This window comes from Numida meleagris, chromosome 3 (assembly GCF_002078875.1).
Source record: "Numida meleagris isolate 19003 breed g44 Domestic line chromosome 3, NumMel1.0, whole genome shotgun sequence".
In the NCBI taxonomy this organism is placed as follows: Eukaryota; Metazoa; Chordata; class Aves; order Galliformes; family Numididae; genus Numida; species Numida meleagris.
This window is the reverse complement of record NC_034411.1, coordinates 51083284-51096015: the sequence shown is the minus strand read 5'-3', so window position 1 is coordinate 51096015 and position 12732 is coordinate 51083284. Positions and strand designations below refer to the sequence as shown.

The following is a 12732-nucleotide window of genomic DNA, read 5'->3' as shown; positions in this document are numbered from 1 at the left end:
ATGTTCAGAGTATACACACACAAAAACAACAGTATAAGAAAGCCTACACACAACCCACTCACAAAACAAACAAAACTATTCCTCGAGTTTCTTTATTCTTGTTAGGTGGATTTTTTTTTGTTTGCTTGTTTAACTCCTCCTCCTACGGTCAGGTACTTAGACACCAATAATATCCCTGAGCCCCCTCTTCCCCAGAGTAACTCAATGATAAAATCAGAAGTGAATACACCCTTCAACACAGCACGCTCTAATCCTTACAGCATACAATACATTTTATCTACCAGTGGTAATGGCCACACACAATGAACACTCGGCCCAGGAGAGAGTTCAAATCCTGTCCAAGACTGAAGTATCTTAGAAGTTGTATTTTGCCACTATATAGATGCATTATGGGCAGCAGTCCTGAATAAACACTGCTGCAAGTCATCACTACTCCATAGCTTTTACTTCTTTTCTTTGTGCTTTTAACTGCTTCATATAGTTCCAACTGAGGAAAAAAAAAATGCCACTCCCCCACACTAGAAAGCCCCTTCTGCCAGTTAAGACAGCATTTACTATGAAACACACACATTCATGTTATGCCATGAAAATCCACACCATGAGCACAAACAAGCACACCAGCACAACTGAAGTATGGGCTGGTCTTACACTTGTGTCTGCGCTCAGATGTACCATCCACAACCAGCTATCTTACAAGTGTACTGAACACACACAAGCAGGCCTGCTACTCTCTGAGCTGCCTGGATAGCAGCAGGGAGGGTACACAACATTTATTATAAGCAGAAATGAAAGTTTTATATAGTCTCATTTCTGTTACTTTTCTAAGGGAAAACGAAAACAAAACTACGAAGTTCAGCCCTCAGCCAATGTTGTTTAATCTACATTCATAACTCCTAGCAATATACTGAGTGATTATACCAAAATAATAATGAGCTCCCGTACATCTTTTTCCTACTTCTCCATTCTTAGGAACCGATATATACTGATATATTTAACAAGCATGCACTAGAAGAAACCACATCTACTGTACCCAGTGAATATATAAATTCAATGCAGACAATGTAACTGTTAACTGCATTTAACATGAAACTCACAAGCTGCAGATTTTGCCTGTGTCTGAACTTCAGTTTTCAGCTTAATCCTCAGTATTCTGTTGAATTTCCTGCTTTGCAAAATATTTTCATTAAAAGAGCAAAATTTAAATTAGAAGTGAAACTGACTGCACGTTCATCACAATAAATGTGTGCTGCTGGTATTCATTGCAGTAACCAACTTAAGAGGAGGGCAGGAGTGGAAAACAAAAACAGCTGTGATCTCATTAGCCAAGCTCATTATGTAAGACCTCATTAGCCACCATCCCACAATAACGTGAATAAACCATGTAGACACTAATGAAAAAGAAGCAATCACAAACCCAAAAGCCAAATATTCATATAGCCCCACAGCCTACCATCACCCCAGCAGTCAGAGTGATGCAATCAAACTGGTCAAAACACCCAGCCTTGCACACTGATGAAATCCCGTGGTCAGGCTTCTAAGCACAGAGCACCCTTTGCCTAATGACAGCAGTACAAACAGAATCTCCAGGTGATCAAAGCCTCTTCCAGTAGGAATACGTAGAACTGAGTAAGGAAAAGGTTGTCTAGAACAAAACTGAAACTCCAAAATGCCTTCATTTCCATCTGATTATTTGGCCTAAGAAGCGCTCTGAATTTTTATATTTTAATAACCTTCAATATTTTATACAAAGAATATATATATTTTTTGGCCATTACACATTGACTCCATCTTCATTTCTTTGATTTGTAAAGAGTTTAACCACTTTACAGGGGCTTTTTTCTTCGATTAAGCTCTGTATAATTACAGCCCATCTTTTCAAAGTTTAATAAAACTTTAGTCATTCCATCTGACTTCAGGAGATTTTTTCCATCAGCTTCACCAAAAGAAAGATTAGCAGCACTGTCATGCACAAACCCTTACAGGCAGCCTGGAATTTAAGTGAGCATCAGGTACCGTAGCCTCATGCAATCATCAATTAGAGTAACACAAATCTCCTAGATGATGTTAATATTACATTTTAAGCATTTTAAATGTCCCAGCATTTCAAGCCAGTGTTTGGCTGGTGTTTTTTGTTGTTGTTATTCGTTACTTTTTAACCGGGGTATTTAGAAACAATCATGTAGCTTAGAAAGTTAAAAATATTCTCAGCTTTCTATTGCAGTCATCTTCCGTTTTTTCCTTACTTAGCTCACATTTGAATGCTCAGGCTAACAGTTTAAAGCTACAATATAGACTCTTTCCATTCGAAAGGCACTATAAACGGCTTTGCTTTGATGCTAACTACCTAAAAGGTATAACTCAGTTGTTAAAAGGGTATTTATATTTTAAGGTGTCCAGTTTGAACTTCATGTCCGTTTCTACTGAATCTACAAATGAGCGCAGACATTTTTAACAAAGTTTTTTTCTTCTCAAAAAAGGAGTAAAAAGAATAGTTCTGTTCTAGTCCTAATACCTTCTCTTTTCATTCTAAAAGATAACTTCCCAGTCAACCAAAGGCAAGCTAATCACATATACACTTTCTATTTTGTAAGAAATGCTATTTACAAAATAGTAATGCAACACATTTATTACAGAAAGTAAACCATGTAGCACCACAGATATTTTTCCCCACCATGAGTCCAAGTTTAAAAAAATGAGTAAAAGAACACTGTACTTGAGCCTAAAAATATATTATTCTCAAGAAACTACTTTCAAAAAACTTTTGAAAAAAGCAACTTTCCTTCAAACAAGATATGGAAATCACTGCAGGGCAGACATAAGAGTCCCACATCAGGCCACACGGGTATGCTAGCCTTCTAAGAAAAAGTAATAGAAATTAGTTTTTCCAATAACATAAATCTAACATGACTTCCCCATTCTAGCCTCTAGAAGATACATTTTATACCTTTTCAACACATTTGTTAACATAAAAGGGCAACAGCTCCTACTCAGAGAAAACAAAACCAATCAGGCAAACTATACGGACTACGCTGACAAAAACCTCAAACATTTAACAGATGAATTGAGAGAGATTTTTATCAAACATATCTAATCTCACAGTCTGGAGGCTGAAGATGTACAGAAGTATTATCCGTCAGCAACAGAGATTTAAAGACACATATAAAGGTAAGAAAATTAACTAAACTTTTGAAGTTACCTGCTTATCACTGTGGAAGGGATATCAAGAATCAAAGGTGAGAATTTACAACTCTACAGCAATCAAACTGAGCGACAAGAGCAGCGCACTATCCCCCAGCAGTCCGCTGTGGAGAAAGAATGGCATGAGGCAAAAAAGGACCACAAACCTTCCCATTTCACACTGAGGATGCACATAACATCAACAGTTCCAAGCCAGACAGAGAGTTCCTCAAGATCCTTAGGGGACATTCTATCTTCAAAGTCAATGTTACTTCCTACACAATGTTATACTTTCTATTTTCATATCCTTCCACTCCCACAAAGTGTGGGGGGGGAAGAAAGTGGAGAGGATGAAGCTGAAATGTAAGTAAAACTGTACGTGAGAAAGAAGTACATTAAAAGACCAAAAATTATGTTTGAAGTTTGATTTCTCTATGGAACAGTATGAGGCCATCCAAAGCATACAAAAAAAAAAATAATCTGTGTAACACATCACTTTTTGGAAAGGCAGTTAAAGTATTATAAACCATAAAATGCCTCTGCAGTTTCAGAGGAACTGAAGGTACAACTTTCAAAAATAGGAGAGGTTCTCCTTTGGTTATCCTCATAGAACTTTACTCTGAAAAATGAAGAATAATTATCCACTTCGAGATAAGAAGACCAAGCCTTGAAACACAGAAGTGTGTGACCTAATATCAAACGCTACTAGTGCTTTTCTGGGTAAAAGGATTTTGGTTTATATCATTTAATTCATTCAAAGCAGACTTAAAAGCTTAAACAAATGTACCTGCTCAGTGAAGTGCTGCTTTAAGACAGGCTAGAACAAAACCGCTCGCTTCTGGCAGGGAGAAGCTACAGGGGGATATACTTGCACAGATCCATGAGAAACTTAGAATAGATAAACTAAGGAAGCTTTTTGTGATGAAGGAAAGTCACTTGTCAAGGAAAAAGGGTATTAAATACACCTTGCCTCTGAAAGATATTTGATTCTGACGGGTAACATTTTCATGGTAAATTAAGCATAAAGAATAAACAACATCTGGTCAGAATGCATTATGAACATGCCGTATCATTGAGTAGACCTATATAAACTAAGTAAAAGAAGTTAACCCAAGAGATTAGGTTTACTGCATTCCATACCTTTTTCACTAACATGGCACAGTGACAAACGAATACTGCTCTGTTTACATTTTAACAGCGTTTTCTGAGCAAAAAAGAACTACAGGAGAACTTGCCACGATGCACTATAAAGCATCTACTGCCTTCCACAGAGGAAAGGATGGAGTTTTACGTTGAACGGTCATTTCAGTTTATGTTAATTTTTACTTTAAAAGTCATCTTGACATCTTCAGCAGGAAGCCCTCTGTAAGCTCAGTTGTCATAACAGCTGAAGTCACAACCAGTTGCACACAGCAACATGCAGTTTAAGGACATGGTCATCGTAAGATGCAAGTAACCTACTCATCTTATAAGCAGAGGAGGAGAAATAAAAGGGGGCTATGAGATGAAGGACATTCCACCTCCTTGGAATACAACCTCACACTAAGAGTTCACCTCTCAAGAGCAGAAAGCACACCACAAGATGAAGATGCTTTTCCATACCCCGGTGAAAGCGCTCGGTTTGCTAACATCAGTGTTTACACACTGAGGCTCGTCACAGAGAGCAGCAGCAAGCAGCACCACTTTACCATAGTGTGTGCTATAGAAATTCAATATTGAACCATCCAGAGCGCATCAGAAAGGGTGACTCACGGATGTCCTCCAGTCACACTGGCTTCCAAAGTGGGAGGCCTGGGAGAGGTTGCCAGCAACCATACGAGCAGATAGGAAGCGATGATTTGTACACACATATGCACATGCTCAATCTCAGTTTAAATAATTTTCCAGCATCTGTCTTTGGGAAAACAGTGCAATTACACAAATGCTTACAAAAATCAAGTTTTAACTAGCTCAGAAAATCTCTAGTTGGTTGAATCAGTGCAAGTGTCACATTACATCAGAAGTGATGGGGCTCTGGCTCACATTTACAGAGAAGAGAGCGGCATTGCCTCAGCCCTGGCGGCACCCAGCCATCTGCTTCAACCTCCTCCCAAAGCTACTGACCCTGCAACCGAGCTGACAACAGAAAACCTGACTGTGCCTGAGTGGCATCTTCGTTTACATCCACCTGTGACTGGAAACCCAAACTGAAGCAGCCCAGGTACAAGCATGTTCCCTCCAGTGCCTGCTCCACGAAGGAGCTGTGCTGGCAGGCAGGGGTGGCTCCTGGCATCAAAGCCCATCTACTGCAGCTCCAAACTCATGAAGTTTCTGCATCCACATGAGATTTGCCATTCAACAAAATGTCTGTTTTACACATCCACTGTGTTAGATAGTCCACTCAGCCTCCATCTTGCTTTACTGTTACCAAAAAAAAAAAAATCAGTAGCCCAAGTGACCCCAGGTGTGATGGGATCTTTCCTCTTCTTGCAAGTATGCACACCTAGCTGAATAAAAGCAGTAAATACGAAATGCCTTAATTTTGCCTGCCTTTATTGCACCAATCAAGGACTTTACATAAATGTAAATACAGTGGTTGAATGGGTTTGGCACAGCAGTACTATCTGCCCTTCGGTTACTGATGCTGCCTTTGCTCTAGGGAAATGAATTTCTTTTCCAAGCTGGTCATGCATATACTTACACATGAGCACCAATTAGTTTCCTATAAAAATGTGCCTCTGCGTAGTGGCACAAGGCAAGGGGAAGTCCAACAGAAAGCCAAATTTGAAAAAAAAAAAAAAAAAACATAATGTTGATAGAGTTAGGAATTGTACTTCCAAGATAAAATAACATACTCTAAATTTAAAGACAAGTAAATTGTGGTGCCTAATCTTAAGCATTTTGAAACATGTAAATTTTAGGAGTAACTCAAGCACAGCATCTCTGTTGGGTCCCAAAAGTATTTGCAGTATACCATGTTACATTTAATAGACAAGTTACACAAATAAAACTGCTTATTTGCATTCTCTTCCTTCAGAAGGGGGCAGGGGCAGCAATTATACTTCAGCAGTTTGAAAGCTTACTGTGTTGGAAGTTTTCTATTTATTTGTTTTTTTAAAGCAAATTCTGGCTTACCTCTTTGAAAATGAAAAAGAGTGAAATGATAAAAGGAAGAAGCAGTGACATACTTGAAATATTTGAGAGAAACACCAACTGAGAAAAAGGAATAAAAATAACAAAGCAGGACCTTGGAAAAAAGTAAGCAGGAAAAAGCACAGAAGCACAAATATGAAGAAACATGAAGATTTCAAAGGCATGGTTACATGTCAAAAGCTATACAGGTCAAGATGTATTACGTATGTTTGCTTTTGGAGAGCTACAATTTGTTGATTCAGAGAAATGCATTTCTACCCTGGAGATGAGTCAAAAGCACATAAGACAGCTCAGGATGAATGGGTGTCACAGTAAAACAAGAGGTATGACAAAATGATGTTAGAGGAACAAATGAAACCAAAAAGATAAAGGATCAAGCGTTTGTGTCAGCGCAACTTTCTCAGAAATAAGCTGTCACAGTCATCCCTTTCCTGTTCCCCCTGTTCACTGCCTGCAAATGAGGAATGACTTTGAAAGTTAGTACGTATCTTCCAGTTTCCAAAACCCAAGCGAGCAAAGTCATTTCTTCCAACAGTAGCAAGAAGAGCAATCACAAGAACATACACCGTATCTTTCTCTTCAGTGACAGCTTCACCTAACAGTTCAGATAAACAAGGCATACATCTATTTAGAAATCGCTTGGCTTCACATGAACGCAAAGGAGGGAAGTGCATTTCTATCCCACTCAGGAGACTGCTGGCTGAGTAGCAGCTTCCTAATCAAATCAGTCAAATAACAGAAGTGACATTTAACTCAAGATGTTCTCAAACTACCATTAAACATCACTTGTCAGAGGCCTGAAGTTGCTATGATTAGAAAACGCTTCAGAATAACACTGTCTAAACAAGAAGCTCCCTTTTTCCTCTATGAGGTTATCAACCTGTCATAGTTGTAACACCACAAGCATGCTGAACCCTTCTCAGTCTTAAGGCTGGAGTGGTGGTGGGTGTGGCTGGTTGGTTTGTTTTGATTTAGTCTTCAGAGGATGAGGCATAATTTGAGACTAAGTACCCATTTAAAGACTAAGCCTACTTTCTTACGACAAAAAACTAAGTATCACTGCCACACTCTCGACTTTTAATTTCCTTAAAATGAGAATGCAAGTGATGCAGGAATGACTGAAGAGCAGTATACATGCACAGAATTTTACACAGTTATATAAAGCCAAAGATTTGTCTTTGCTTTGAGACTTCTACCAATTTTATACCAAAATGCCATAACCTAACATCAAACGTGGTTATTCACAGAAAGCTATAATGCAAATAAGCTCCAAGACACGATACAGCGGTGGTGGTGTTTGACCCCAGCAGACTGCATAACTCACAGCAGTAATGAAATCAGGTGAGGAACAGCTCTTCCTGCATTAACAGTTCTGAGTCATGCAACTGCAGAGAACATTTATCTCTGAAGGATCCAACTGTTAAAATACGTATAAAAAAAGCTGTAAGCGACTACTTAACAAATAAGTTTTACAACCATGACTATAAAGTGTTACAGTTTTGATCCTACATTTACATTCTGGTATTTGCCAAAGTCCAGAACCTGCCCTCGGAGGGTTTACTGAAGATGATGAGACTGCACACAGAGGCAAGTGTCAGCCCTCATTTCCAAAATGAGGCCCAACCACACCAAACAGAAGAGAGCAGCAGCCTGTCCTGGTGCAGTACCATCAGCAGGCACACTTGATATCTCCTTAAAAATACGAAAGTAAGCATACTTGCAGTAATTGGAAACATCAACCATGTTCTTCCAACTACCCAAAAGGATGCTCAAGGAGTTTCATAACGTCTGCAGATGATTTACAACGAACAAATCCCTCTAAAGTCATCCAGAGACCACAGAAGACAATTCATCTGTGGAGTTCATGTATACATATTTAGCCCCTGGTCACCTGCTGAGCATTTTTACTTTCTCAAATGTTATTAGTTCATTAAGAGAATGTACGTTTAACTGGTACAATTTAGAGTTCACTAACGTCACTATTTTCTTCTTTAAAAGACACCATGTAGTGATCTACGCTGTTCAACCCCCATTTATATTTTTCCGGCCATAAACCACAAATCAAGCTACAGTTGTTTTAACAGTTGCAGTAGAACTAGCTCTTTAAAAGGAATTCAGTAATTCCTGTAGCAAGTATTTTAGCAGGGGGAGTACCTTTGCACTCTGAGCTTTAAAATTAAAAAAAAAATGATGAATGGTACTTTTCATATCAAGTAACTAATTCTTTATCGTCATACATACTTAATTATGCCTTTCCAACATAAGTACAAAAAAATCAGTATTTTGGATATGCTACTGCTGCTTGTTCACTTGACAGAGATGGAAAGGATTCCTGAAGATTCACAGAAACCGAGAAAAAGGCCCCAGGACCATGCCAGAAGCCCGCTTATAAAATAAATGGAAAAATCTACTGCAAGCGTAGTTTTCAATAACACCAAACTCACAGCAAGCTGTTACCACCACAAAGTAACACTGTTACCTCACTAGCAGACAGCTACCTACATACAGAACTGTACAGCTCTGCCTCTTTCTTACTAACCTGCAAATCTTGTCCCCAAGCTAATGACTTCAAGAGGGAAAAATAAAAACTGACTCTTATGAACTAATGAAAAATACTGCTTCTCTTGCGTTTGGCTCAGTATTTCTGCACCTGTCAGTTTTGATTCTCAAAAGAACAAGCGACAGACAAGAAGCTATCTCGTGTCTCGATGCCCCAAACCTGTTGTTGTACACTTCTCCTGCAACAGGAGCTGGAAATCTGCAGCACAAGAGCCCTACCATGCTCAGCCTCAGACCTCGGTTTTCCACGGGGCAGAACAGCGGCACATAACCCTCAGCATCCTACCAGATGATATTTTCAGTTACATAAATCAACATTAGCCGATGTCAGCCAGCACCCTCTATGACATCTGGATAAACATCCTCACACTGCTGCTTTCAGTCAGCAGATTATTAACAACAGTCAGAGCGAGAAGATATGAAGACTTTAACGTCACTTACTCAAATGCGAAGAAGAGCCCGCTGGTGACCAGGATGAGCACGAGAGTCAAGTAGAAGACTCCGGTCTGCCGAGCCATCATGATCCTCCCATTGCAGAAGAATTTGTTCCTTCCAGGAAAAACCTCCCATTTTCTCTTGGGAGCTGCCTTCTTTTTCTTATGGGGAGACTCCATGGGAGACGAAGAGCTGTGTGTGCTGATCTGACTGTATTCGCAGTCTTTCATGGGCCCACTGCCACCTCCAGGTGTCATCAAGAGAGAGTACCGTGTGGGGAGAACCCCACCAAGAAGTACACGCGATATAAACCTGTGCAAGGCTCCTGCTGACCGAGGCAGCCCTCTCCTCCAGTCCCAGTTAAAAAAATGAGTTCTGCTACCTGAGCAGCAATAGGGGCACTATGCACACACCGGTTAATTCTTCGGGAACCAAAGCTGTCACATCACTAACACTTCCGAGGGCTCCTTCCTTCTTCCACCACAGTTACAAAACCATTACGTAGGGCAATCCTTTGTAAAGCAAATTATGACAAAACGAGACCAAAAAGAAAAAAAAAATTATAAAGCAGTTCAGCTGTCCAAAACTAAAATTAAAAAAAAAAGGATCAGTCTTCTCCGAGTTTATTTTCGAAGGGGAGGGTGCTTCTTCCTTCCCACGCACACCCTGAGAGCTCTCTCCGCGGGTCAGGAGGTTGGCCAAGGCAAGGTTTAGCAATCGAGTCTATCATTCATAGCGATTTGGTATAATCCTCCTTCGCGCAGCAGATTTCACTGCTAAAAATGACCATTGCTAAAACGCTCCCCCAAGAGACACGCGTAACAAATCATTAAAGAAAGAAAAAGCAAGCAGCGCGCGCGGCGCGGCTCCAGCTCTCTCCCGGCGCTCCCCTCCGGCCGGGGAGGAGCGGCGGCCGCTGGCTCAGGGCCGGGGCCGGGCGGCCGGCCGGCGGGCAGCCGGGCGGCAGCGCCTCATCCCCCCCTCCCCGCCGCGGCGCCGAGCGGAACCGCGTCCCCGCCCCGCGCCCCGGGCGGCGCCGGCCGCCGTAGCCCCCGCCTCCCCCGGCACAACAGGTCCCCGCCGCCGCCTCGGCCCCGCGCAAGCAGGGAGGCAACGGGGCAGAGCGGCAGAGGGGCGGAAGGCGAGCGCTGTGCCGGGACCCCGCCGGCCCCTTACCATCCTCCCGGCCCCCGGCCCTCGCTCTGCCCGGAGCCCCTCCGCACGCCGGGACCTCTCTTCACCCCCGCCTCCGTTAAAAGATATCGGTGGAGCCTTTACCCAGGCTTATCCCCCGCAGCCAGACCCGGAGGCAGCAGCGGCCGCCTCCTCATCTCCAGCGGGAGGCGGCGGCGAGGAAGCGGCGAGCGGGGACCGCGCGGCGCGCACCCCGCCGCCCTCAGGCTGCCCCTCCCGGGCCGGGGGGCAGGCGGTTCCCGCTCCTCATGCCCGTAGGGACGCCGAGTGCCCGCGCTGCGGGCCCGCGGCCCGTTCAGCTCTCGCCTCCCCCCGCCCACGCGAGCGCCACGGGCGCGCGTCCGCCGAGCCCCGAACGATGCCTCCCGTCGCCCCTGGCCAGCGCTCCTCGCCCGAGCTCCCGGGCCGAAGGCAAACGAGTTCTGCGGGGGAGCGATAGGCAGCGAGAAGCCCTGCCCACGCGGCCCGACCCAACGGGACCGCCCTCCTTCCCCGGGCGGGCTCAGGGGCGCGCACCTTCTGCCGCTGGGAGTTGTAGTTTTGCTGCCCCCCTCCGCCGAGCGGCTCCGGATAAGGGAAGGGCGGGGAAAGGACTACAAGTCCCAGCATGCCGTGCGAGCCCTCCCCGAGGCGGGGGGCGGGGCGGCCCGCCGGGCCGCGGGAGCGCTGGCAGAGCCGGTGCGAGGCGACGGAAGGCAGAGTGGTTGGTAGTTTGTGGTGAGCGCGAGGGGTTCTCCTCCGCCCCACCTGCTGTGCGCGGTGCTCTCAAGTTTAATAGGCGTATCGTTTACAAAGTTCTGCAACTCACAAAGGAGAATGGGCGAGCTTGAGAGACGTGGTGGGACTCAGACCCGCCGTTTCCACAGCAGGCAGCATGCTGGTCGGATTTCCAGATGAATGAGGACACGTTGCAATCATTTTGCATCTCTTGATGTTGGATGTTGTCCTGGGGGGGCACCAGAGAAATAGATACGCAAGGATGCTGCTGAGTTCTACTATGTAGGTGGTGTGTTTTCTGTCTTTGTAACTTCATTTATAGTTTTACAGTGGCGTATTCATCCCTTTAGTTTACTACAATAAACTAATTCTTTATCCATAAGCATTGACTGATACCAAAGGAACTTTGGAACAGATTGACCAGCAGTACTTTCTCTTCCTTGGAGGAAATAATTACGTTAGTAACCAAATAGTGGCCTGGCACCATCCTGCTGAGTCCACCATCCATTTTATCGATATGCAAAAGAATCATTTTGGAAATCAGTGAATCATTAAAGTTGGAAGAGACCTCTAAGATCGTCTAGTCCAACTTCCAACCCATCCCCACCATGCCCACTAACCACGTCCCTCAGTGCCACCTACACGTGATTCTTGAGCACCTCCAGGGACAGTCACTCCACCACTGCCCTGGGCAGTCTGTGCCAATGCCTCACCACTCTTTCTGAGAAGAAATTCTTCCTAACATCCAACCCGAACCTCCCCAGCACGAATAAAAACCATTACTTCTTTTCCTATCGCTGTTACCTGGGAAATGCTAATGCCACACAGGGAAAACTTGGAGGGATGGTACCCTCTGCCAGGTGTCAGCAAGCAGCAAGATCTAAAACCAGTTGCTGATACCATCTCTTATCCAAATGCAGTGACTTTCTTTTTCCCCCCACATGTAATGGATGCTACTGCATTATTCTTCCCATATCATCCTCCTTCTCCCCCAGTGCTTGTTGTCACAGCGTTTTTATTCTTTGAAATGTTCTTTATACACAATTGGTATTTTTCATTTTATCTTTATGAATACAGCATCAATACATGGCAGCAGAAGGCTGCTGACAAATGTTCACCAACACATGTTTTTAGTCTTTATCAGGTTTTTATTAGCACATTGCCTGTACTCTGATGATATTAATGATTGTAAGATGTGTAATGGAACTGTTCTCTCCTGAGATTATGAAATATTTTAGACATTCAGAAAACAGAACAAACAGTTTATGGGAAAATGTCATTGTCAGCTTATCTTAATCGGTAGCACTCAGGCTAATTTCAGAAACACTCTTCAGAAACAAAGCATTTGTTAAACAGTGCCAGCACCTCATTCAGGCTGCTGTTTTACTCCACAGTATCTCCCTTGGTTCTTTTTGTTCAAGACATTGTGGTTGTAAAGTGATTGTCAGTCGTGTTAACAGAGAGAAATACAAAAAAAATCTGAGTGCCCGAACAAATAATACTAAAAAACTCAGATTG

The 12732-nt window shown here is 43.2% G+C and overlaps 1 protein-coding gene across 5 annotated transcripts in view; it reads right to left on the bottom strand.

Moving 5' to 3' along the window:
• The window catches only part of ZDHHC14 (zinc finger DHHC-type containing 14), a 109449-nt gene extending 99175 nt beyond the window's left edge, over positions 1–10274 (bottom strand). For 3 of the 5 annotated variants that reach the window (XM_021390685.1, XM_021390687.1, XM_021390686.1), the window contains exon 1: positions 9310–10273. In XM_021390685.1, the coding sequence (XP_021246360.1) occupies positions 9310–9560 (251 nt within the window). In that variant the 5' untranslated portion in view covers positions 9561–10273. Of the gene's footprint in view, positions 1–9309 lie in introns of all 5 variants that reach the window. The other 2 variants (XM_021390689.1, XM_021390688.1) reach the window with 2 other exon arrangements.